This window comes from Ctenopharyngodon idella, chromosome 8 (assembly GCF_019924925.1).
Source record: "Ctenopharyngodon idella isolate HZGC_01 chromosome 8, HZGC01, whole genome shotgun sequence".
Classification (NCBI taxonomy): Eukaryota; Metazoa; Chordata; class Actinopteri; order Cypriniformes; family Xenocyprididae; genus Ctenopharyngodon; species Ctenopharyngodon idella.
The window spans coordinates 30,752,612-30,779,833 of record NC_067227.1 but is presented as its reverse complement, the minus strand read 5'-3'; the positions used below and the strand labels follow the sequence as shown (position 1 = coordinate 30,779,833).

The 27,222-nt window shown below is 36.2% G+C and overlaps 2 protein-coding genes across 5 annotated transcripts in view; both read left to right on the top strand.

Moving 5' to 3' along the window:
• The window catches only part of zgc:63587 (uncharacterized protein LOC393431 homolog), a 41,899-nt gene extending 35,106 nt beyond the window's left edge, over window positions 1–6,793 (top strand). The window contains exons 8-12 of one of the 2 annotated variants that reach the window (XM_051904479.1): window positions 1,490–1,591; window positions 1,681–1,826; window positions 2,860–2,943; window positions 3,537–3,594; window positions 5,097–6,793. In XM_051904479.1, the coding sequence (XP_051760439.1) occupies window positions 1,490–1,591; window positions 1,681–1,826; window positions 2,860–2,943; window positions 3,537–3,594; window positions 5,097–5,165 (459 nt within the window). In that variant the 3' untranslated portion in view covers window positions 5,166–6,793. Of the gene's footprint in view, window positions 1–1,489; window positions 1,592–1,680; window positions 1,827–2,859; window positions 2,944–3,533; window positions 3,595–5,096 lie in introns of both variants that reach the window. The other variant, XM_051904478.1, reaches the window with a different exon arrangement.
• Window positions 6,794–7,658: 865 nt separating this feature from the next.
• On the top strand, window positions 7,659–27,114 carry septin5a (septin 5a). 3 transcript variants are annotated; one of them, XM_051904475.1, is made up of 12 exons: window positions 7,659–7,814; window positions 7,986–7,996; window positions 18,969–19,059; window positions 19,144–19,230; window positions 19,767–19,890; window positions 20,857–20,991; window positions 21,700–21,817; window positions 22,071–22,172; window positions 22,402–22,498; window positions 24,572–24,707; window positions 24,879–24,981; window positions 26,433–27,114. In XM_051904475.1, the coding sequence occupies exons 1-12, from the start codon at window positions 7,772–7,774 to the stop codon at window positions 26,493–26,495; spliced, it is 1,110 nt and encodes a 369-aa protein (XP_051760435.1). In that variant the 5' UTR covers window positions 7,659–7,771; the 3' UTR covers window positions 26,496–27,114. The 3 variants fall into 3 exon arrangements, with proteins under 3 accessions (XP_051760435.1, XP_051760433.1, XP_051760434.1); XM_051904473.1 differs by lacking the exons at window positions 7,659–7,814; window positions 7,986–7,996 and adding exons at window positions 8,165–8,451; window positions 17,572–17,861; XM_051904474.1 differs by lacking the exons at window positions 7,659–7,814; window positions 7,986–7,996 and adding an exon at window positions 17,318–17,861.
• Window positions 27,115–27,222: the final 108 nt, after the last annotated feature.

The following is a 27,222-nucleotide window of genomic DNA, read 5'->3' as shown; positions in this document are numbered from 1 at the left end:
AGACGTATGCAAGACATGGGTTTCAGCTGTCGCATTCCTTGTGTCAAGCCACTCTTGAACAACAGAAGCGTCTCGCCTGGGCTAAAGACAAAAAGGACTGGACTGCTGCTGAGTGGTCCAAAGTTATGTTCTCTGATGAAAGTAAATTTTGCATTTCCTTTGGAAATCAGGGTTCCAGAGTCTGGAGGAAGAGAGGAGAGGCACACAATCCACGTTGCTTGAGGTCCAGTGTAAAGTTTCCACAGTCAGTGATGGTTTGGGGTGCCATGTCATCTGCTGGTGTTGGTCCACTGCGTTTTCTGAGGTCCAAGGTCAACGCAGCCGTATACCAGGAAGTTTTAGAGCACTTCATGCTTCCTGCTCCTGACCAACTTTAAGGAGATGCAGATTTCATTTTCCAACAGGACCTGCACACAGTGCCAAAGCTACCAGTACCTGGTTTAAGGACCATAGTATCCCTGTTCTTAATTGGCCAGCAAACTCGCCTGACCTTAACTCCATAGAAAATCTATGGGGTATTGTGAAGAGGAAGATGCAATATGCCAGACCCAACAATGCAGAAGAGCTGAAGGCCACTATCAGAGCAACCTGGGCTCTTATAACACCTGAGCATTGCCACAGACTGATCGACTCCATGCCACGCCGCATTGCTGCAGTAATTCAGGCAAAAGGAGCCCCAACTAAGTATTGAGTGCTGTACATGCTCATACTTTTCCTGTTAATACTTTTCAGTTGGCCAAGATTTCTAAAAATCCTTTCTTTCTATTGGTCTTAAGTAATATTCTAATTTTCTGAGATACTGAATTTGGGATTTTCCTTAGTTGTCAGTTATAATCATCAAAATTAAAAGAAATAAACATTTGAAATATATCAGTCTGTGTGTAATGAATGAATATAATATACAAGTTTCACTTTTTGAATGGAATTAGTGAAATAAATCAACTTTTTGATGATATTCAAATTATATGACCAGCACCTGTGTATATATACACACACACACACACACACACACACACACACACACATATATATATATATATATATAATATAATAAAATTATTTAATTTAAAATTCAGAAGTATAATTAAGATTTTTCGCTCTCATAATTCAGCTGATTCAGTTGCACATTGGTTCACAGACCTCTGAATGTAAAGGTTTATAGCTTTGAAAATTTATATATAAATAAATACATTTAAAATACATATATTTTATAATGTATAATATATTCATATTTAAAACAAAATAGAAATTATACATATATACACACACACAAAATGAAATAATTATTTTACTTATTTAAATATTTTACTAATTATTTACACATATACATATATGTATAGTTAATGTAAAATAATTATTTAATTTTAAATTTACAAATATAATTAAGATTTTTTTTTTTGCACTTATAATTCAGCTGATTCAGTTGCATTGGGTGCTCAGACCTCTGAACGTAAAGGTTTATAGCTTTAAAAGTTTTTATTTCATGCAGATTTTGGATGAGATCAGTGAGCAGGGGATCCGGATCTACCAGCTTCCCGACGCTGATTCAGACGAAGACGAAGAATTCAAGGAACAGACGCGTGTCCTAAAGGTCAGAGGTCAAAGTTTTTAAGTTCATTATCAGTTCTGTAACACTCCCAAAGGCTTTGACTAAAGTTGAACGAGTGTGTTTGTGTGCAGGCCAGCATCCCGTTTGCCGTCATCGGCTCCAACCAGCTGATAGAGGTAAAGGGGAAGAAGATCCGTGGACGCTTGTACCCGTGGGGGGTGGTGGAGGTGGAAAACCCTGAGCACAATGATTTCCTCAAACTGCGCACTATGCTGGTGTGAGTGTACACACAGACAAACACACACACACACTCGTTGTCTTAACCTCCTAATTATGAGAAATGTAATAGTAAAGACTGAAAAGGTGAAACATTTCCACCCTCTAAACCTCAGAGTTCAAGAGAATGTTTTTCTTGCCGTACCTTTTGAGACTTCTTGATGTAAATTAACTTAGATATTTCATTCCAAAAGTAACAAATATTTTTGCATAAAGAAAATTAAGCCAATTTTATGACAATTAAAATTAGTTTTTGATGCACGTTTCCATTACAAATTCTCATTAATGTAATGCAGATTTGTTTTATTTATTGTCAATGGTGATTTTCATAAGTGAGTAAGTCTCAATACTGTATTTTAATGATAAATGAGTAACACCTTACAATAAGGTTTTATTTGTTAACATTCATCAACTATATTATTAAACATGAACTACAACAAACAATACTTCTACATTTTGTAAATCTTACTAATACATTTTTAAAATCCAAAGTTGTATTTGTCAACATTAGTTAATGGACTGTGAACTAACATGAACAAACAAAGAACAATTAGATTTTTACTAACATTAACAAAATGTAGTAATTGCTTTAAAAAATATATTGCTCATGTTAACAAATGTGACCTTTTATAGTGTTACTGAAAAATACACATTTAAATCAGCATAAAAAAATTAAATGTCGAACAACAGATACCAAAATGATGTATAAATACTTTAAATAATAATGTTTTAAGTGATATATATACTTTAAACAATATTAATTAGTGTAAGGTTATTTTGCACTACATTATTGAGGGAAATGTGATTTAATTATTATGAGTATGTCTCTAATGGTGGTAAAACAGGTTAGAATTTCTTTATGAAAAATATAATTTCTTATTTCTTTCCTTTGATTGTGGTATGAAATATGACCTGTAAGAAATAATTTGGGTGACCTGCTGGCTTGATTTCTCCATTTGTTCTGCAGCGCCCTCTGCTGACGTGAAAATGTAAGCCTTATGTGTGTTTGTGTGTGTGTTTCTGTGTGTGTGTAGAACTCACATGCAGGACCTGCAGGAGGTCACTCAAGATCTCCACTATGAGAACTTCCGTTCGGAGAGACTAAAGCGAGCTGGCAGGTACGGCAAATCAACAAACACGATCCCAGATTGTCAACCTGTGGATCAGGGGTCAGCAACCTTTTTGTCATGAAGTGCCATTGTTAAGTTTTCCTAGTTAATCACTGTGTCCACCTCCCCCCATATATAAATACACACATTTTAGAAGTTCATAATGGCTCGATTGAAGGAAAGATTAACACATTTTACAGTTGAGACTTGATGATCAAACTTGACTTGATCAATAACAAACCTGCTTATTTGATTAGTAACATAGAAATAGTGTAGAACCTTAAATATTCCTAAAGCGATTTCCCATAAAATTTGTTTTGTGAAATGAGCATAAAGGGATAGTTCACCCAAAAATAAAAATAATCCCATGATTTACTCACCCTCAAACCATCCTAGGTGTATATGACTATCTTCTTTCAGACGAACACAATTGGAGTTATATTATAAAATATCCTGGCTCTTTCAAGCTTTATAATGGCAGTGAACGGTGCATCCATATTTTACTCACATGCCAACTACCCCTCTGCGTGCCAGTGTTGGAATGCAAGGGATTTGAGTGAATTTTTGGTGTATATTTGTGCTGAAACCATGTGTTCCAGCAGGGCGGTTGAGGAAGATGTGATGGACAAAGACCAGATCCTCATGGAGAAGGAAGCTGAGGTAAACACACATGCATATCATTTTGACAGTCAGTTCAAACTCTATAATAATATCTAATATATTACTATATATTAAGATTTTGTAATATTTTTGAAAGAAGTCTCTTCTGCTCACCAAAGCTGATTAAAAATATACTGTAAAAACAGTAATATTTTTTTACAATTTAAAATAACTGCTTACTATTTGAATATATTGTAAAATGTTATTTATTCCTGTGATCAAAGCTGAATTTTCAGCATCATTACTCCAGTCTTCAGTGTCACATGATCCTTCAGAATTCATTCTAATATGCTGATTTGCTGCCCAAGAAACATTTCTGATTATTATCAGTGTATTGATTACTATTAATAAAAATACTGGCCCTAAACTTCTCTAATATCTAATATATTGATATCTAATGCATATTTAATATCTCTCATTATGGATGTTTAATTACGTGCTTAATTAGTTTGCGGTACTCTGGCCTATGGGAATGTATATCCCAGTCGGGTGCGGACACAATCAGAGCAGTTTATAAACATGCATGTCTGCACAGGAAATGACATCAGCTTCCTGCAGCACAGAACATACAGAAATGCTAACAATGTAAAGAGTGTGTGTGTGTGTGTGTGTGTGTGTGTGTGTGTATGTATACATGTTTAACCTACCAAATGTGCCCACAAAGCTTGTAAAACCTTAAATCAGCTACTTTGTGGGGAGCAGCCAACAGCCCCCAAAAGGAAAACAGATTAATAAACATGCTAAATAATGTTTTAATTAATATGTAAAAGCGCAAAAGTGAGGGATAGAAAATATCATTAGCTTAGTATAAAAATGGAAAGACTGCACCAAGACACAAAAACAAACATGAGTGTGTTTTAGCATCATTGTCATCATCAGTGATGTATTTAGAGAAGTTGTGTACGGTATGTTCTCTAATTATCGAGATTGTTGTGATTAGATCTTAATTATTTAGAGACTGCTGTGTAATTGTGTTTATGTTTCACTGTTTGTGTACGTGTCAGTCTACATGAGGTGTAACAATGTTAGATGTTGTGCAGTAAAGTGTGAAAATACACACGTTTTTGATCAGAAATTTAGCTGGAAATAATATATTATCTATTATCTATTTTTTTCTTCTGCTCACCAATGCTGCATTTATTTGAAAAAAAAAATACAGAAAATACAGTAATATTGTGAAATGTTATTACGATTTAAAATAACTGTTTTCTATGTGAATATATTTTAAAACGTAATTTATTCCTGTGATCAAAGCTGAATTTTTAGCGTCATTAGTCCAGTCTTCAGTGTCACACGATCCTTCAGAAATCATTCTAATATGATGATTTGCTGCTCAAGAAATATTTCTGATTATTATCAATGTATTAATTATGTATGATATATATATATATATATATATATATATATATATATATATATATATATATATATATATATATATATATATATATTAAGTGAAAACTTGCTGAAACAGTCTCTCTATCTGCTTTTTCCTCTTGCAGCTGAGACGCATGCAGCAGATGATCGCTCAGATGCAAGCTCAGATGAAGATGAAACCAGGAGACGACTAAGAGTGTGTGTTTGTGTGTGTGTGTGTGTGTGTGTGTGTGTCTGTCTGTCTGTTTGTATGTTGTGGGAACAGGAAGTGCCATCTGACTGGAGGTTACATTTATCATACCCATTTCTAAACACTATTTGCCTGTCTTATCCCTCATCAGATTGATGGTACATAATGTTAATGATGCCTAATTCATGTAACCAATCACTATCGCAGCTCCGCCCATATGAACAACCTCGACACTGAAACAAACGGTCCATTATTATGTCTTTTAATCAAGTCTCTGTCCAATCAGGTTAGACGCTGTTAATAATTTATATCGTGGTTTTACGGACAATGTTCAGCATATGTTCATCTGTAGATTGATCAGGGTTTGTGGTCAGCTGTGTTTAGACCCTGGAGGCTGGATGTTTTTCTGTGCCAAACACTCTTTTTAAGCTGCTTGGCTTGTACCAGTCATGTTTTTCATGCATCAGACTAGCATATGTTTAACAGATAACCTCGCCAGTGCTTTATAATGCATATGCAGTGCTTAAATGGGATAACATAAGAGGATATTGTACTTGTATGCACCTGGTCATGTTTACAGTTTTATCAAATGTACTGGTTCATAATCGTGATGCATTTACAGACATAAATTAATATCAGTTTAAAAATGTTTGTATTCAAAAAAGCGATTAGCACTACGTTCTCTGTGGAGAAACACAGACTGAGATGTAAGTAGCACATAAAGAAATTTATCACAAAAAGTATAATCACTAACAAAGAAAATAATCTTTCTTTTAAATTCATTTGAGTCTTTATGGCGTCGATTCAAGCTGTGCATTGGGTAGGGTTTCCCTCTAGTGGACACTGCAGGAAAACAACCTGAAGTCCAATAGAAAGCACATAAAAGCTACATTTGCCAGATTGGATCATGAAAAAACTAAGACTACAATTGGACAATCTCTTGACATCATGTTTGCATTTTGTCAATATCTGATCAGTATCTTTTTGAAAGGAAAAATTGCTTAATAAAGTGTCTCAGCAAATGTTTATGAGAGTTCACCTTTCATATTTAGAGAGTGTGAAATGGTACTAAAATAACGATAAAGTTATGTGTTTATCGTGGACGCACTGGGTCAGCTGTATTTTAATTCACAGAAATGCCTTAAAACTCCATTTAGATGCACATTTGTAGGCTTTCTTCTTTTATACTTATATTCTCATGGTTTGGGGTTTTCTATTGTTTTCTATCAGTTTTATTGCTTGATTTTCACTTTATTTTCTACTTTAAACAATAACATCTACTGCAGTGGTCTTTATATTTCTTGTTTACCAGCAGGAACGTTTTACTGTATGTTTTAAAAGCTCATCTTAACGGTCTAAGAAATGGACTGAAACGCACCATGCACATCGATGTCTAAGTCATTTTGCAGCATTGTAGTGAGTCCTCTGCTAATTATTGATGTCTGCTGTAAACACACTGATTTTGTTTTGTTGTCTATGTGGTTCAGCCCAGTTATTTTGACTTGGTTATCTCCTGTTTAGGCCTTTTTAAAGGATTAACACAGTTGTGCGGTACAGTAACGCTTACTTCCCTGTTTTACATCTTCCTTTTTGTACTGGCTCATGTTGAGAAATAAATAACTTTCTGAGTCATTTGTTTTGAACGCTTTAATTTCCTGCAAGCAAGAATGTTTGAAGTCTCAGAAATGGTTTGTGTATTTGTGTATTTTCTCTTCGTACACCATAAATGATGTTTTGCTCAAAAGTACTATTTGCTCTTTTCATTCACCATTTTTCATTGATGCTGCAAATTTTATGCCTATCCTGATTTATTATTTTTTTTAAAAAAAGAATGCTTGTCACATTTTTTAATTATAATTATTATTATTTTATTAAAGAATGTAAATTTAATGTAGCTTTTTTTACTAAACGTACACTTAATTACATTTAAAATGCTCAATAAAGCGAATTCTTAAGTAAAAGCCTTAAATGTAATTTATTCAAGTTCCATTAAGAGATTTAATATATAATTTAATATAATTAATGATTTTAAAAAAAAATATTTTCAATTATATAGCTATGTTTTAATGATTTTTAATTGTGAATATTTAATTGCACCGTTGATTTTATCTTTTCAAAATTACATGTTAAAGTAACGTGCATTTTTTGAATGATTTATAAACAAATAAGATAATACAGATATAAACAAAAGTTTCTTGAACATTTAGATACAGCAACAATGAATGAAAGCATTAAGAAAAAACAAAATGGAAGACAATGAAATAGTAGGTATATATATAAGTACAGTAATACACACCTAAATCAATGTTGAGAGGCAGTAGATCAAATTACGCTGCGTTCAACAACAAACAGTCTCATAGCTTTGACACTTTTTGTTTTTAAATGTTTTTAGTGTCATAATTAAGTAGTTAAAGTCACAAAGAAGATTATTTAATTTAGGTATAAGCGCCGCTGTATTAATCTGTTTCTATGAATGACGTGTGGATGGGCGGGGTTTCGTCCGCGATGGCCACGCCCTTTCTACGCCCGGGGTCCCCAGCGGGACTGAGGAGCGTGAGACAGACGAAAGCCGAGCAGAGCAGAGCTGCGGGGAGCGAGACGGCCTGAAACATGACCACCAACATCCGATATAAGAGCAGGCTGATGAAATCCGGTAATGACAGAGACAGGGACTGCTTTTACTCTGTTTTTACTGTGTTTGAGTGGATGAAATGATGCCTGTTTCTCTCTTCCTGCCTGTGCTTCTCCATCCCTCCTACATCCCGCACCTGCTTCCCTCATCCGATCTGCTGCTGCTGCTGACACCGCCGATGCTCTCGTTCAGAGGACAGTGAGGTGAGAAACCAGCAACTTTACCACATTGCGCAATTTTACTTCAGTTTTTAGACATCGTGGGAATTCAATTTACCAACCGCCATCGTTTCCACACAATTTAAACCACGTGACAGAACCCTCAATCTCAATCTGACAGTGTGCTTTATACATTTTGATGCATTTTTGTGTGTTCACGCTCCTGTTTACGAGGTTTAAAATGGTTTCAGCAGATTTTGCTGACGGTGTCACCCACCCTCGAGTCTCGACTGACGCACTTTATTTCTTCAGGATAATAATAACGCATCAGTCTCATGTCATCGTCTGTCATACATTCCTCTCTTGTTCAGCCTGAAGGAAATCTGATGTCTGCTGGCTGTTTTCTGTCATTTTGAGCTCTGATAGAGGATGATAGTGCTGCACCTCTCTGGAGGCGTTGTCATGGTTACAGGAGCTGGAGTGTGTGAGAGGCAGTGGTGGTGAGCAAGTGTGAACCCTGAGCTCTGTGTAATAGATGTTTTGTAGTATTTTGTGATATGGGTGAAAGAGTGTTTACTTCTCAAACAATGTATCTTTTGGTGATGTGCATCTAAATGTGGTTTCTCAACTTTTATAGCCTCACCCATAAATTGAGTTGTCGATTGACATGTTTAAAGAGTCGGAATGGGAAGATATAAAGGTCTTGCCACTTTTTCAGCCTTTACTTCATGTTACAGTCCAATTTGCTATTTAGTATTGCTAGTGTCAGGTGGAGATCAAGCTATTGGACATGTACTGTATCCAATATATGATATTTTCACGGAAGAGAAAGACTGTATATTTTAAATGCACACACTGCCGTTCAAAAGTTTGGGGTTAGTAAGAGTTTTTCTTTTAAATAAATTAGTTTTATTCGGTAAGGATGCATTAAATTGATCAAAAGTGACAGTAAAGACATTTATAATGTTACAGAAGATTTTGATTTTAAACAAATGCTGTTCTTTTGAACTTTCTGTTCATTAAATAATCCTGAACAAACGGTTTCCATAACTGTTTTCAACATTGATAATAATCAGAAATGTTTCTTGAGCAGCAAATCAGCATATTAGATTGATTTCTGAAGGATCATGTGACACTGAAAACTGGAGTAATGATGCTGACAATTCAGCTTTGATCACAGGAATAAATTACATTTTAAAATATGTTCAAATAGACAACTAAGTTGTAATAATATTTCATAAGTTTACTGTATTTGTGATCAAATAAATGCAGCCTTGGTAGGCAGGAGAGACTCTTTCAAATACATTTTAAAAATCTTACTGACTTGTTTTAAATGGAGTATATTAGCACATGTTTTTGTGGTAAAAACCTTGAAGGAAAGTAACAAGTTGCTGGTTGCAAATTGCTGATTTGATCTCAAGTTCAAGTTCAAGTTACTTTTTTGGAATATAGTATTGCCAGAATAGAATTACACCACCAAAGTAATAACAGAAAAAAACATACAAACAAGTAAATCTTCATGAGAATTGTGCACTTGAATTTAGTATCTGTTAAATGACACAGCAATACTTGATTGCTGTAAACTTCCTATTTTACTATACGGACCGAAGCTGTTCAGAAGGTTAGCGATTTCACACAGCTTCCAGCACTTGACCCATGAACACACATGTGCAGTTCCTAGAAAACACATCATCCTACGCAAAAGCAGAACGCAACTGCAAACACCCACACACACACATTCTGTCACTGCTTTAAGATCTCTCTCTTTCTCTCTCTCTCTCTGCATTGAAGCTTAATAACTTAATGGTGTGGAAGGCTGGCTGCTATTTCAGACATGTCTTATTTATCTCTGAAAAAGGTCACTGCATTGAAATGAAACAGTGTGTAAGTGTGTGTGTGTGTTTCTATAGAATGAGATGTCTGCAGTGTGTGCTGTCAGTGAGCTGCACAGCTGCATACAGCGTGACAGATGGCTGAATTGAAGTTTCTTTTGATCGTGAAGTCAAATGGCCTGCGCAGTTGTTCAAATGCCACAGCAAGAAACGTCCATCAGTACATGCTCAAGTAGTGTGTAATGTAGCACAAGTTTTGGTTCACCTCTGTTTGGATTAAGTGCCGTTTCACTAATGATGACCTAAAAGTGAAGCCAAAAATTAAATTCAGTCATCATCTACTCACCCTAATTGCATTCATAAGAATTTACTATGAATGCAGGTAGCTCTAAAACTGGCAAAAAAATGTCCTTTTTGGAGCTAATTTTCGCTGCTCAGACACTCTGAATTTCATGAATTTCTCCTTTTGTGTTCCACAGAAGAAAGCAAGTCATGATATGAGGATGAGTGAATAATGTCAGAGATGTTATATTTGGTCAAACTGTTCCTTTACATGTGAGTCCATCTAGCTACACTACCATTCAAAAGTTTGGGGTCAGTAATATATATATATATTTTTTTGGAAAGAAATACTTTTATACAGCAAGGATGCATTAAATTGTTCAAAAGTGACAGTAAAGACATTTATAATGTTACAAAAGATTTCTATTTCAAATAAATGCTGTTTTTTGCACTTTCTATTCAACAAGGAGTCCTGAAAAAAATCAGTTTTTACAAAAATATGAAGCACAACTGTTTTCAACATTGAAAATAATAATTTAAAAAAATTTTCTTGAGCAAGTTAGAATGATTTCTGAAGGATCATGTGACACTGAAGACTGGAGCAAAGACTTTATATACAGAAAGACGGTGCACTCGTATTACTATGAATGGGAGAAAGTGCAACGCTCAATATGGCGGAATAAGTCCCGCCTTCTAAATAAAACAGCCAATCACAGATTGGTAGAGTCATCGCGTCACTGCGGATGCCGTTAGAAGCTCCGGTTCCTATAGAAACAGTGTTCTGAGACACGTGCTTAATGCAGTTTTTTGTCATGATTTGAGCGTTTGGAAACAAAATTCATGATACAGTTCTTGTCAGATTTCATCGGTGATTTCAAATATGAAATTTAATTGTAGGCTTGGCGAATAGTTTTGGAGAATTTGATGTTTACCCATTCAAAGTGATAGGAGCTGCATTTGCATGTCCGAGAGGTGTTTCAAAGATGGCCGCCGAGTGAAATGACTTGTCTTAAAGGGACTTTGACTGGAGTAATGATGCTGAAAATTCAGCTTTGCATCACAGGAAAAAGTATTTTAAAATACATTAAACAATTATTTTAAATTATAATAATATCTCATAATATTACTGTTTTTACTGTATTTTTGATCAAATAAACGCAGCCTTAGTGAGCAGAAGAGACTTCTTTCAAAAACGTAAAAAATCTTACAGACCCTAAACCTTTAATGGTGTATGTGCAATACAGTGTTCCTTGAATATTATTCATGTTGGGTGCCGTGGTCAGTTTAAACCCCACAATGGACGATCCGTGAACTAACCATCACCACTGTGCCTCTGAGCATCACTGTAATAAGTGTACTGTAAGTGACACTGGATGCTGTGCATGTGCATTGAACCATTTAAATACATGCCTGCAATATTACTCACAAATTGGTGAACCAGCAAAGCTGACATGGTCTGAAAGCGAGAGGAAAACAGTCCCCTCCTGGGAGCACCATTCCAGGTCTGTTTGTGCTTTGACCCAGTGCAGCTGCCGTAGATCCCTGAGGATGTTTAGTGAGCTCATGACAGCAGCACAGAGAGACAGTGATAGAGAGACGAGTTCATTCACTGCACTTCCCTCAGACATCTCTCCACCCTTTCCATTATTTTGACACCATCAGCATGTTCCAAACCCACAGTGTAACATGAGACAGCTCATATGACTGTGAAGGATGACATCATTGGTCCCACCTCACTGTTAAATATCATTGAACAGCAGGCAGGAAATCGCTGTCTGAGATGAGCAGGATGTCTCTATTCAAATTAGATTTTGAAATGTTAATGTGCTTAACCAGGGTCGGCAGGGCGTTGCTATACAGTTGATAAAGTATTCAGAATGCCTATCTGTGCATTGTTATGTGGTTGCTAGGGTGTTCTGGATGGTTGCCAGGGTGTCGCTATGCAGTTGCTAAGGTATTTTGAATGGCTTTGTGTGCATTTCTATTCAAATGCTGTAAACTTTACTATTGCTGCAGTTGTGGTTGTTTTTAGTGTGTTGCTATGCAATTGCTGTGGTGTTTTGGGTGGTTGCCAGGGCGTTGCTATGCAGTTGCTAAAGTCCTCCAAATGCCTTTCTTTGTGTTACTATGTAATTGCTGAAGTGTTCTGGGTGGTTGCCAGGGCATTGCTATGCAGTTGTTAAAGTGTTCTGAATGCCTTTCTGTGCATTGTTACGTGGTTGCTAGGATATTCTGTGTTGCCAGGGTGTCACTATGCAGTTGCTAAAATATTTTGAATGGCTTTGTGTGCATTTATATGCAATTAACTTAATAAACTTTGCTATTGCTGCAGCTGCAGCTGTTTTTAGTGTGTTGCTATGCGATTTCCAGGGCGTTGCTATGCAGTTGCTAAAGTGTTCTGAATGCCTTTCTGTGTGTTACTATGTAATTGCTAAGGTGGGCTGGGTGGTTGCCAGGGCATTGCTATGCAGTTGCTAAAGTGTTCTGAATACTTTTCTGTGCGTTGTTATGTGGTTGCTAGGGTGTTCTGGGTGATTGCCAGGGTGTCGCTATGCAATTGTAAGGTATTTTGATTGGCTTTGTGTGCATTTCTATGCAATTACAGTAAACTTTGCTATTGCTGCAGTTGCAGCTGTTTTTAGTGTGTTGCTATGCGATTGCTAGGGTGTTCTGGGAGGTTGCCAGGGCGTTGCTATGCAGTTGCTAAAGTTTTCTGAATGCCTTTCTGTGTGTTACTATGTAATTGCTGAAGTGTTCTGGGTGGTTGCCGGGGCATTGCTATGCAGTTGTTAAAGTGTTTTGAGTGCCTTGCATTGCAATTGTTAAGATATTCTGAAGCCTTTTAATGCTTTGATTTGTGGTTGCTAGGGTATTATGGGTGGTTGTCAGGGTGTTGCTTTGCAGTTGCTCGGGCAGGCAATCTGTCTGACATGAGCATCTTTGAAAATAGAATTAGAAATTTTAATGTACACAACCAGGGTTGCCAGGGCATTGCTATGTGATTGCTAAAGTATTCTGAATGCCTATCTGTGTGTTGCTATGTGGTTGCTAGGGGGTGTTCTGGGTGGTTGCTAGGGTGTTCTCATTCATTTGCTAAGGTGTTCTGAGTTGTTTTTAATGTGTTGCTAGAGTGTTCTGGTTGAAACTGTTAATTGGCTGCTAAGATTTGCTTGGTGGTTACCAGGGTTTCTGTGCAGTTGCTAAGGTGTTCCAACACAATATCACAGCAATTCGTAACTAATTTTCATTTTGCTTAATTGGTAGCTAATTCGTATGAATTCGTACAATCTCACTCGTATGTTTTCAAACGATCTATTTAAACCCCAGTGATGGGTAAGTTTAGGGGCAGGGTTAGGGGTGGTCCTTCATAATGAGTTTCTTTTAAAAAATCATACATTACGTTTTTCCGTGAGATCAGGTTGGGTGTTCTGAATGTTTTTGTGCACATGGTCTTCAGTAATGGTTGACTTAGGGCTGGTTCACACAGAACGCCTTTTGCTGTTAAAAACATAAGACGCAGGTTAAAGTTTAAAGCTTATTTTAACTTGAGCACACACAATGGACAATATAAACAATGGAAATATAGTGCAGTGAAATGGAAAATGTGTTCTTTGTGAACGGCTCCTTAATAAGCAGCAGTGTTGACCCTCTGGTGCTGTTCGGTCATTTTTGACCGAAAGATTTAACATTTTGGTTTTTTAGAAAATTTTACTTCATCAGAATGGTACGAAACTTTGGAAATGTTTTGACACTTGCTATATGAACACACACACACACACACACACACACACATACATACACACACACACACACAAATCATGGACATGATTCGAAGAAGTTAAATGGTCCTGAAAAAAATAGTCACACTTATACTGATCAAAAATGACCGCATTGGAAACGAATGGGAGATGAATTTCATCTTGTGGAAACGTTTGGTACTGCACCCAAACAAACTCTTACTGAAAGCTCATTTTTTCAGATATCAACCTCAAATTTGGAACAACTTGTTTAGATTAATGGCTTTGATTTAAACACAGTATTAGAGTAAAACATGCTTTTATATTTTTCATTTTATATATTTCATATAAAATTTAAAAATATTATTTTAATGCATTTTTCATAATAGTAAATTTAAACTTTAGTAACTTTTTTGCTTCACTTTTCTAACTTCAGCAATAATCTGCCAAGGGTCTTCTTAAAAAGAGACCAAACTTGGGTTAGTTCACCCAAAAATGAAAATAATGTCATTTATTACTCACCCTCATGTCGTTCCACACCCGTAAGGTCTTCATTCATCTTCGGAACACAAATTAAGATATTTTTGATTAAATCCGATGGCTCAGTGAGGCCTGCATTCACACCAATGACATTTCCTCTCTCAAGATCCATAAAGATACTAAAAACATATTTAAAACAGTTCATGCAGGTTCAGTAGTTCTACCTTAATATTATAAAGCGATGATGACGATCCGAAGATGAATGAAGGTCTTACGGGTGTGGAATGACATGAGGGTGAGTAATAAATGACATTATTTTCATTTTTGGGTGAACTAACCCTTTAAGTCTGCATTCAAGATTTACGTTTTCAGGTCTGTGCTCAAGAAGTGATTAACAGGTAATAAATGGATCATAAGTAATCCATAAATATAATTTAGTACCATAAAATCCCCTAAATATTATCAAACTAACATATAGTACGTTCATTTTCATTGAAATAAAAAAAACTGTCATTTTTGATCACCACACGAGCATCACTAGAGGGTTAAATGAAAGCTGTTTCCTCCATTTTAATACACTGATCGTATTAGAGTTCCTCAAACAAAACTGGTTAAAAACAATAGAGGTACTGAACTGTGTCTGGTCAGGGGTGTTCCAGGTGGCACTCAGGGATGGCAGCTGGACAGTGAGAGGGTGTTGTTCTCTGTAGGGTGGGGGAACCGGGGCTATTGTATCACTCAAGGACATCTGTTGTGCTCTATTCAAAAGACCCCCTTTGGACCCCCCGCCCCCCACCAGCACACTGATCATCTATATGCATGACCAATACCCCCACCAACCCTATAATAGGGAGAATCATGCTTAACATAAAGATGTTTATTAGTGGTGCTTGCTCAGACATCACTATTGCTATTGCTCATATTAGGGTTAGTGATCTGAATGACCCCCCAAACCTTTAAAGAAAATATAAAAATCTAATTTGAAGATGAGTCTTCAGGTTCAATCACACATATTCACTGAATCTTCCCGGAATGCAGCTGGTCCAACAGGCCTTTTATTACAATTTCCTGTTCCATATATATATATATATATATATATATATATATATATATATATATATTAGGTGTATATATTAGGTGTGTAACAGTACACGGAAGTCACGGTTTGGTACGTACCTCGGTTTTGGGGTCACGGTTCGATACGAGTCCCCAGATTCCTGATTGTTTAAAATAAATTATTTAAAATAAGGAATTGTTGATTTGTTACTCTAATTGAATGCTGTGCGGTAAAAATAAATGGCTGTTTTGGTTTGATTAACGTGTTGTGTATTATGCTTTTTCGAGAAATCACGGAAAGATGAGTGAGAAGGAGAAAAACTTCCATGTACATCTGAGCCTATTTAACTTTTCCACAAGAAGACAGTGAGTAAAGCGGCACCTGAGGCTTCCTATTTCCAGGACACACATATTTCATCACTGGACTGTAGAAGTGAGACTTCCACGACACAAATCAACACAATGCCAAATGATTTTGTGTCATTATAACAGCAGAATCTACTTAAAATACTTTATCATTTATAGTCATACAGAGTAAGACATCATTCGAAACTGTAAAGAAACTGTACATTCAATATAAAAACAGAACATTGTGCTTTTGTAAAATAAAGAAAACAAAACAGGATGCCGCTTTCTGCCCTCCTAGTTCCCTTTCCGTGAAGTTTGTGGAGCGGCAAGAGTGTGTCTCAAAAATTAATTCTGTTGCCTGTGACTGACTGTGTTCATCGTCTGACTGTATGCACTGAACCGTGACGTCCGTAGACTCTGTACCGTGACGGTTCGGGATGAATACATGTACAGTTAAACCCCTAATATACACCGATCAGGCATAACATTATGAGCACTGACAGGTGACGTGAATAACACTGAGTATCTCTTCATCACGGCACCTGTTAGTGGGTGGGATATATTAGGCAGCAAGTGAACATTTTGTCCTCAAAGTTGATGTGTTAGAAGCAGGAAAAATGGGCAAGCGTAAGAATTTAAGCGAGTTTGACGAGGGCCAAATTGTGATGGCTAGACAACTGGGTCAGAGCATCTCCAAAACTGCAGCTCTTGTGGGGTGTTCCCGGTCTGCAGTGGTCAGTATCTATCAAAAGTGGTCCAAGGAAGGAACAGTGGTGATCCGGTGACAGGGTCATGGGCGGCCAAGGCTCATTGATGCACGTGGGGAGCGAAGGCTGGCCCGTGTGGTCCAATCCAACAGACGAGCTACTGTAGCTCAAATTGCTCAAGAAGTTAATGCTGGTTCTGATAGAAAGGTGTCAGAATACACAGTGCAGCGCAGTTTGTTGCGTATGGGGCTACATAGCTGCAGACCAGTCAGGGTGCCCATGCTGACCCCTGACCACCGCCGAAAGAGCCAACAGTGGACACGTGAGGATCAGAACTGGACCACGGAGCAATGGAAGAAGGTGGTCTGATCTGAAGAATCACGTTCTCTTTTACATCACGTGGATGGCTGGGTACGTGTGCATTGCTTACCTGGGGAACACATGGCACCAGGATGCACTATGGGAAGAAGTATTATTAGGAAGGTGGTCACAATGTTATGCCTGTGTATATATATATATATATATATATATATATATGTATTCCTGTGATCAAAGCTGAATTTTCAGCATCATTATTCCAGTCTTCAGTATCAAATTTCCTTCAGAAATCATTCTAATATGCTGATTTGCTGCATTTCTGATTATTATCAATATTAAAAACAGTTGTGCTGTTTCAATTTTTTAAAACAGAAATAACATTATAAACGTCTTTACTGTCACTTTTGATCAATTTAATGCTTCTTTGCTGTATAAAAGTATTCATGTCATTAAAAAAAAACTTTTAAACAGTATATATGTTATGTACAGGCACAAATATGCATCCTCATAGCATTTGAAAAAAATGCTACAGTAAAGGTCACTCTGTAGTCTGTAGAAAAGCTGTGTGTGCGCCAGTTTGGCAAGGTCTGTTGGGAAGGGTGTGGCTGCCATCTTACTAAATGTGTCTTGCTCCCTCTCTCACTCTCACTCACTCATACACACAGAAATCCCTACACCTCAGAGCCGTCTGTGGAAAAAAAAAAGTGGGGGAGGAATGAACGACTAAATGAATGAGTGTTTTTATTCCCGTTTTCAGCCGCCCCCCTTTCCTGTCTAAAATTGCTTCCATGTTTTTTTTTCCTTTACGTCTTTTCATTTCTCTTGCTCACTCTCTCTCACTCACTACCTTCTTTTGTCAGTCTTTCATTCAGTCATGTGGGGATTCCTCTGCCTGCCTGTCTGAACACGGCGTGCTGGGATGTGCCATGGGCAAAAGACAGACAGAAATCAAGGAAAAGGAAAGCCGAGAGGGTTTATAGAGGCAGAGAGTGAGAAACTGAGAGTCAGAGAGAGAGAGAGAGGTCACGCAGATTTAAAGACGGACAGTACACATTTCTGAGGCGTCTGGTTCAGGATGGACACCATGATGCTGCAGGAAAAACTGGTGGAGAAACTTCTGTGTCCCCGAACTAGAACTACCCGACAGAAGGTTCGGTGTTTATGTCTTGTACATAAATATATATATATGAAAAAGCTGCAAATGAATATGCTTCCATTTAGTTTCTTAATAAGTGTAATTGTAAATAGTATGACATAACACTGAAAAAAGGATTTTCTTACCATTTTTGTCAAAAAATTTTTACAGTACAAATGTTTAAACATTCTTAAATGAAGATACAAATGACAAGATATTAAGTCTTATTTACTGAAAATTATTCAGAATTAAGTCAGTTTATGGTTAAAACAAGAAAAATATTTATTTTTCTTGTTTATTTTTCTGACCCCATTGAGAGATTAATAAATTCACTTAATTTTGATACTTTTCAGAAAACAAAACTTAATATCTTAATATGTAATTTTTATTTAAAGAATGTTTAGATATTTGTGCTGGAAAACAAGACAAATATACTAAGTAAGAAAAATTATGAACATTTTGTTTGTGTTAGTTGTGTTTGCTTATTCTTAAAGTTAAAGATTTGAACAAACCTCTGACTTTTGCTTCAGAAAATGTAAAAATCTCCTTGTTTTTATATATAATTGAATTCCACACACACATATCTTTTCCCTCTTTGTGCATGTGGAGTGAGATGCGGCAGGGTTTCTCTTTTCTAGGATGATGGACTGCGGAAACACACATGACGGGCTGTGAGATGCTCTGGCAGTCAGACGAGTTGTGTTTGGCCCAAGTTTGAGTGTGTTAAATAGGCCTTTTCAGCTTATGTAAATATGGCTTCTGTGTGTGTATATGATCACTCGGTTTGGCCTGGACACTGAGCTGGTTCTGCTGTCGGGTTTAATAGTGAATTTGCTTTCATTCAGTGCATAACCGTCAGTAATATTACTGTTCTCAGTGTCTGTTTAAGCAGTTATGACTGCTGAGGAGTTTCCGGCACAGTTGGTAGATCTGCAGGAGTCTCGACACTACTGGGCTTTTCATGCTCGGCTATTTTTGTGCCAGTCTGACGATTCACAGAAGTTCGGTCTTAAAGTGACAGTTCACCCAAAATTATCATTCAAAATCTGTATAACTTTGTTTCTTCCATGAAACGAAAATTGAGAAATTATACAGAATGTTCATTTTTGACTTTTCTTTCAGGACAAGCAGTATGTCGGCTTTGCTACGCTTCCTAATCAGGTCCACAGGAAGTCTGTGAAGAAGGGCTTTGACTTCACTCTGATGGTGGCAGGTATGTCTGAGATCATCACTATAGCATGTGACACTGACTTCATGCTCATCTTTGTCAATAACAAGAGCATTGTGTGTGATTTAGGTGAATCTGGATTGGGCAAGTCTACTCTAGTTAACAGCCTCTTCCTCACAGATCTCTATAAAGACAGGAAATTACTAAATGCAGAAGGTAAGAATTCTCTTAATTCTCTGTTTCGTTTATATTAAGCATACAATATATACTACTGTTCAAAAGTTAACTAATTAATACTTTTATTCAGCAAGAATGCATTCAGTTGATCAAAAGTGACAGTAAAGACATTTATATTTCAAATAAATGCTGTTCTTTTGGACTTTTTATTCATGAAAGACAAATATTAAACTGTTTTCAGCATTGATAATAATCAGAAATATTTCTTGAGCTGCAAATCCGCATATTAGTATGATTTCTGAAGGATCATGTGGAGTAATGATGCTGAAAATTCAGCTTTGATCACAGGAATACATTACATTTTAAAATATATTCAAATAGAAAACAGTTATTTGAAATTGTAGTAATATGTCACAATATTACGGTTTCTATTGTATTTTGGATTGAATAAATACAGCCTTGGTGAGCAGAAGAGACTTTCAAAAAACATAAAAGAAATCTTACAGACCCCAAATTTTATATCTCTTATACGGTTTTGTCAGTTTGAATGCTATATCGTGTGTTTCCTTTAACAGAGCGTATCAATCAGACGGTTGAGATCACCAAACACACGGTGGACATTGAGGAGAAAGGAGTCAAACTCAAACTCACTATTGTGGACACGCCGGGGTTTGGAGACGCGGTCAATAATAATGAATGGTGAGAATTCAGCTGTTCCCAGCATCCCATGACAATTACATTTACGAAACACATAGTTAAGGTCTTGGTGCTCAATACAGCATTTTATGAAAGCAAAAAGTCTTTTATTCATGTCTATATTCACAATATAGCACAGCCTTGAGTGTCTAACGTCAAGGTTTCCCAAACTGGAGTTTGTGAGGGGCAAGGAGTTAATGCAAAGATAAATCATAAGAAATTAAAATAAATGCTGAAAATAAATAAAGTAAAATAAAATGAATAAAATAAATGTTAAAATAATGATTAAATTAATTAATTAAATAAAAATAAAACCATTCAAAATAAAACCCATACTAAAGAAAATGAAATATTTTATTTGTTTACCTGCATGACATGTGATTATTAAAGTCACCATGAAATTAAAATTGACAATTCCTTTTTTTTTTTTTTTTTTAAATTACAATTAAATTTTTTATGGAATATTTCAGTATTTATTATAAATGATTTATCCATGCACATCATTGTTTTTTTTAATTCATGTGCCCTCGTAATCCTTAATCAAAATAACTTGCAGCAGCATCTCTTCTCTTTTCTGATGATGTGTTTACTGGCTCGAGGGCGGGGCAACCTGTCACTCACATGAGATCCACCAATAGCAAACCACAACCATCCAATCAATTCCCCGTGGACAAAATCAAGTCCCGCCCTATATTTTTTCTCATTCAAGAAGCCGTTTCACTCTGAGAAACGTCACAATAGGGAAGAAAAGACTATCACAACTTCTGTTTCATGCTGACTTTAACCGGCACCAGAGAATCGTGAACATGTGAATGTGCTGAAATATCATCCTAAAAACTCGGGGGGAACTATTTTAGCTCATAGGGGTTCAGTTAACAAAAAAAAAAAAAATGTGAATCTCTGCCTTAATCTGTTATTGTGTTCAGCCCTGATATTCTGAAGAGTGTGTGTTTATCTGTGTGTCTGCAGTTGGAAGCCCATCACAGACTACATCGACCAGCAGTTTGAGCAGTACTTCAGAGACGAGAGCGGACTGAACAGAAAGAACATACTAGACAACAGAGTGCACTGCTGCCTGTACTTCATACCGCCGTTTGGACACGGGTACAAAACACACTGAGTCTGGGTCTCTCTTATATGGGTCAAGTTCACATGCATCATCTTCACATTTGCATAATAATACATGTGTGTATTTGGGGTCCATTGTGCCCATTCGTAACCTATATTAATGGCATTGTTTTGTTCGAATTCGAATTTGTTTGTAAACTTTGAGTGCAAACATATGTGGGTCAAAGACGAAAAAGGCTTTTCAAGCATCAAAACAATAAGTGTAATACAGCTTTGAAGTGTTGTTGTTGTTGTTGTTTTTCAATACGTCAGAATGAGTCCTGTTTAATTTGTTTTTTGGGGGTTTTTTTTTTTCTGAGCAAGAATTAAATATCACACATTTTTACAAGACACCCACTAAAATGTCATTCAGTGTAACAATCTTGCCAGGGATATTTACAACAAAAATCTATTTTGTGCCATTTAAAAGACTAATTACTTTTACCCCAAATGCTAATTACTTGTAATTTTATATTTTTAAACTTTCCCACTATCCTAGGTTTTGCCCATTTGCACTCAAGTAATATTACTTTTACTGGAGGTTATCAAGTATTTGTGTACTTCATCCACCTCTGGAATTTAATAAATAATAGAAGTTAATAAAACTAGAGATAGATTTGGGGTGGTGGTCAAATGTATGCATATGATGCATATGGATATCATATGCATCAGATACTTAAACTCATTGTCATTTTTACTGTTTAGTTTGCGGCCGGTGGACGTGGAGTTCATGAAGGCTCTACATGAGAAAGTGAACATCATTCCTCTGATCTCTAAAGCCGACTGTCTCACGCCTAATGAGGTCAAAAAACTCAAGGACAGGGTGAGTGGACACTATCTGATCTGATGTCCTCTGAAAGTCAGTTAACAGTAAATCTGATTATTTTAGTGTTGATGCTCCTGATGGAATCTAGTTATTTTATACTAGACCAAACGCATTCAATTCGTTATTTTATACTAGACCAAACGCATTTGATTCGTTATTTTATACTAGACCAAACGCATTCAATTCAAGCTAGCTGTTAACTGCATATTTGAATCGAGGTGTTTCATAGTGTGCATGTGTTTTCCTGCAGGTGCGAGACGAGATCGAGCGCTTCGGGATTAAAGTGTATCAGTTTCCTGAGTGTGACTCTGATGAAGAGGAGGAGTTCAAACAGATGGACAAAGAGCTGAAGGTCTGAAGGTCTATATATATCTGTGTGTGTTTGTGTATAAAATTTATTATTTAATTTATGTTAAAGTTTATACTTAACTTATCCAGAAGGTGATTTGGTAGTGAGTGTAGTAGAAATGACTGTTATAGTGCAGAAACTAATGTATAATGCAAATAGCATGTTAAAGCAAGGTGTATTGATATTGAATGACTTATGTGTTGTGATGTGTGTGTTTGTGTGTGTACTGTAGGAGTGCACTCCGTTTGCTGTTATTGGCAGTAATACAGTGGTGGAGGCCAGAGGTCAGAGGGTCAGAGGTCGTCTTTACCCCTGGGGTATCGTGGAAGGTCGGTATTCTTATAAATACACAAACGCAGATATGAATACTTTGCAAATAGATTGCAAGCATGCAATTCTGTTTTACATACAGTATTTTAATGCTACTTAAAGGGTTAGTTCACCCAAAAATGAAAATTCTGTCATTTATTACTCACCCTCATGTCGTTTCAAACCCCTAAGACCTTCTTCATCTTTGGAACACAAATGAAGATATTTTTGACCACTGTAGTCACATGAACTGTTTTAAATACGTCTTTAGTAGCTTTCTGGGCATCTGAAAGTGTTAACTGTCTTGCTGGCAATGCAGGCCTCACTGAGCCATCGGATTTTAGCAAAAATATCTTCATTTGTGTTCCAAAGATGAAGGTCTTACAGGTGTGAGTACAGGTACATTTTTGGGTGAACTAACCCTTTAACTTTACTAAGGAGACATATATATATATATATATATATATATCAGTGGTGTGCGGTGGTGTTTTAAAATGAGGAGGCAACGTCCTCATTTATGTCCCTGTTACACAATTTTCCTGGATAAGTTAGCATTACATAAAAAGAGAGACCAAATACAATTCTATTTTGTTATTTTTACACTATGTAATGTTCTGTTTATTAAAACCAAGTATAAATTTAATTAAGTTAGTGTTTTTGCACATTTTTACATTTATTCCAAAATAATAACTAAATGCAGTAACAATTTAAACAATATATATTATTTTTATACTAATATTCAGTTTTTCTTTTTAATAGTCAATTTATTTTCAGAAATCATCAAGTTTGTACACACTGGTCACTCACTCACAGACACAAAGATGTACCTTTAATTTCACCACGCTGATTCCTCACTAAAAACCCCAGAGTCATCATGTTTTCAGACCATTTCGAGTTTGATTTTGACATGACACAAAGCGGTGATATCTAAGTGACAGTTGTTTACTTACTTTTTAATTGGTCTTCCCATTAACGCCTTCACAGTCTTCATTCAGGCCGATTCGACGAGAACGCGCATGAAAACGAGGCGGGATTTATCGCACGAACCAATCATGTCCAATCATAACCAATCATATCCAATCATAGCGCAATTGAGGCATTGCCTCCTCTCACGTGACTTTCCCCCATTCATTCTCAATTACCCCCCAGTAAACCCACCGCACGCTTAGGGGGCTCTGCTTTGTTTCTATGAGCTGAAGGGAGGCACAGAGATGCGGACTTCCCGCTGTAACTTCACCTGCGGGTGTCGCTGTTTGACAGTGTTTTGTGACAGACTTTTACACTTTTTAATGTCAAATTTAGTAACATTTGCATTGTTTTATTTTTGTAATATTGATTATTTTCTCATCCAGTTTTTTTCAGGAGGCACTGCCTCCCTTGCCTCCTCGGAGGAAACACCCCTGATATATATAGTTTAACTGGTAACACTTTACAATAACACTTTACAACACGTTCCATTATTTCCAACTACATTAGTTAAACATGAACTAACAAGAAAACTGTTAGTTACTGAATTTATTCATCTTTGTTCATGTTAATTTGAACATTTACTAATACATTAATAAAATCAGAAGTTGTATCTGTTAATGAACCAATGAACAGCTCTATTTTTAATAACTAATGTTAACAAAGATTAATACATACTGTAACATGTATTGCTCTGATGATGCATTTATAATGGGACTTTATTGAAAAGCGTTACCATTTAACTACTGCATATATTGTATATATCTGGCACATTTTGGAAAACAGTATATGAAAATTGCATATTTTTAAAGTGTTTAAGCTCATGTACACATGCTGTTTTTCAGTCCTTAGTGTGTGTCTGTGCATGATTCAATACAGCAGGTTTCTCAAAAATATATTGTTGGCTCTGTGACCAACTGTTTTTGTTCTTCTGTTGTGGGTCGCTTTGGATAAAAGCATCTCCTAAATGCATAAATGTATATGGTTTGACTTGATATTTAAATACACACTGCCAAATCTGTGAATGTAGCTGATGTAAATGAGATTCAGCATGTGTAAAAATATGTTTCAGACAGTGTGAAGTGTTTGTGTCTGTGTTCTTGAACTCTACTGTATTTCTTCTTCAGTGGAGAATCAGTCTCATTGTGACTTTGTGAAACTGAGGAACATGCTGATTCGCTCTCACATGCACGACCTGAAAGACGTGACGTGCGATGTGCACTACGAAAACTACAGAGCCCACTGCATCCAGGAGATGACCAGGTGTGTGTGACATTCACAGAGTGATTGATGGAAAATAATGCATTTTGTTTCATTGAAACAACTCAATCATATATTGAAGAAAAACACACACAGCTTTTTACCCTTCAGGGGTTGTTTTACTTTCCAGCCTAGATGTAGTTCATATGAGGCATGTTTGTGTGTGTGTTTCAGTAAACTTGCTCAGGATAACCGTACAGACAGTCCATTACCCATCCTGCCTCTGCCAACACCAGACGTAGAGACGGAGAGACTCATCAAGATGAAGGATGAAGAGGTATAAAATGATCATCACTGATTTTTCATCTTTCTTTAGTGTGTACTGTTGCTGTTTGAGCATGAAAAAGCTCTGCAAAGCTACAAAGCACAAAGTCACTCATATCACTGTTTCTGAACCCCCTGAAACGCCTCCATTGTAGTCTTGAGTTTTCTTCTGGGAACGAACACGTCACAGTATTCCTCACTTAAATACTTAAATACACAAAAAAGGGGCGGGACTGCTTGAGTTAGTTAGTAGTGTGTTGAAACTCGCGATTATGGTAAGGGGCGTAGCATCTCCCAAACACGCTGGAAGCAGTTGACCAATCACAACACACGGGTCCAGCCGACTAATCAGAGCACATTGTAGTTTTCAGAAGGAGGGGCTTCATGGAGACAGGAACTAAACAGAGCGTTACTGATAGACTGGGAAGAGAGGAGCTGCAACAATGTAAAATATGTGAAAAATAATGTTTTTCAAACATTCAAGCATGAAAAGTTTTGTTTTAAGAGCACAAAAACAAAATCGAGACTTTGAAAAAGGGTAAAAGGGTCATCTTTAAAGCATCACTGAGGTGTGTGCTATAGTTTGTGATATAAGTTGTAGGACGTGTGCTGGATTCTTTAGAGACATTTGCATAGGAATGTATTGTTATAGATATTCTGGGTGATTTAATTGCCAATAATTATTGTGTTTATTATGGCCAGAATTAAAATTCTATACTTTTTTGTAGGTTTTTCATATTTATGTTTCAGTGTAGACTTTTTTTCTTCATTTTTTTTCTTCATATTTTTCAAATGAGGAAAAACACTTTATTGTCAAGTAGCCGTGCTACAATATTAAGTAATCTTAAAATTACACTGCCATTCAAAAGATTGGGGTTGGTAATTTTTTAATATTTTTGAAAGAAGTCTCTTCTGCTCACCAAGACTGCATTTATTTGATCAAAGACAGTAAAAGCAGTAATATTGTGAGATATTTAAAATAACTGTTTTCTGTTTGAATATATTTTAAATTGTAATTTATTCCTGTGATGACAAATTGTCAGCATCATTACTCCAGTCTTCAGTGTCACATGATCCTTCAGAAATCATTCTAATATGCTGATTTGCTGCTCAAGATTTTTTTTTTTTTTACAATTTTTATTAATGTTGAAAACAGTTAATATGTTTGTGTTATGCTTTAATGCATCCTTGCTGAATAAAAGTATTAATTAAAAAAAAAAAAAAGTTGACCTCAAACTTTTGAATGCTGCTTTATGTGAAATCAAGCTTAATAACATTAAAAATGAGTTTAGTGTTTGAAATGGAAAAAACATATCTTTCTAAGACATGTATATCTTTCTAATCAGATCAATGATGATAATAAAAAAAGCATGCTAATATTGCTATAGTGCATTTTAGTTTTCTCATCATTGAAAACTACAGGTTACAGTGACATTTACCTGACTGTGTGTTTTGTTTGTGCAGCTGAAGAGAATGCAGGAGATGCTGGAAAAGATGCAACAACAGATGCACGAGAAAGACCAGTGATGCTGTCTGACACACACACAGACACACACACACACACACACACCGCAACCCTCACTGCACCCCTCAGATGTGAATGCATTTAAATGATACTGTACAAATATCATATCTAGAGGTCTGACCATCAGATCTGCTCTGTTCATCTGCTCGGTGCTTCTGTCTGCCTGGATCAAATATGGTGCAGCTGTCATGTGATTCATCATGTGTTAATGAGGAACGTACATAAACCAGTGTACTATTAACTTAAATTAACTTCTAAAGGTTTCTAATTTATATTGACTTTTTTTTATTGGCTTAGCGAGAGGAATGCGTGTATAAGTTGTTTTCTGACACAGTGCAGGGGTTTATTGACATGTATGTGTGTGTTTGGAGAGAGAGAGAGTGACGTCCTTTTGCTATGAATCTGTTGGGTTCAATGGCAGGTTTGGTTTTTATAGTGAATGTGAACTTACAGCTCCATAAACATGCTCAGAATGCTGTTTGTTGCTCGTTTTATAACAATAATAATTGGAATAAAATCTATTCCATTTATTATCAGTGTTAATGGCCTTTAATAATTTAATAATTTATATTATTATGTCAATTGTTTATGTAAAGCTTGCTAATAAATGTGAATAATTTATGAGTTGTCATTGTGTTTGTTTGCTAGTTTCATATTCATATGATTGATCGGTATCTGTTCAGTCTTGATGTCAGAAGGTAAATAAGACAAGTTAAATATAATTTTTTT

Excerpts from the sequence above, each read along its gene's own strand:
- septin5a (XM_051904473.1), top strand. The coding sequence starts at position 17,787 with ATGGACACCATGATGCTGCAGGAAAAACTGGTGGAGAAACTTCTGTGT. Across the intron at positions 17,862-18,968 it reads CTAGAACTACCCGACAGAAG|GACAAGCAGTATGTCGGCTT; the intron begins GTTCGGTGTTTA and ends CTTTTCTTTCAG. Across the intron at positions 24,708-24,878 it reads TGCATCCAGGAGATGACCAG|TAAACTTGCTCAGGATAACC; the intron begins GTGTGTGTGACA and ends TGTGTGTTTCAG.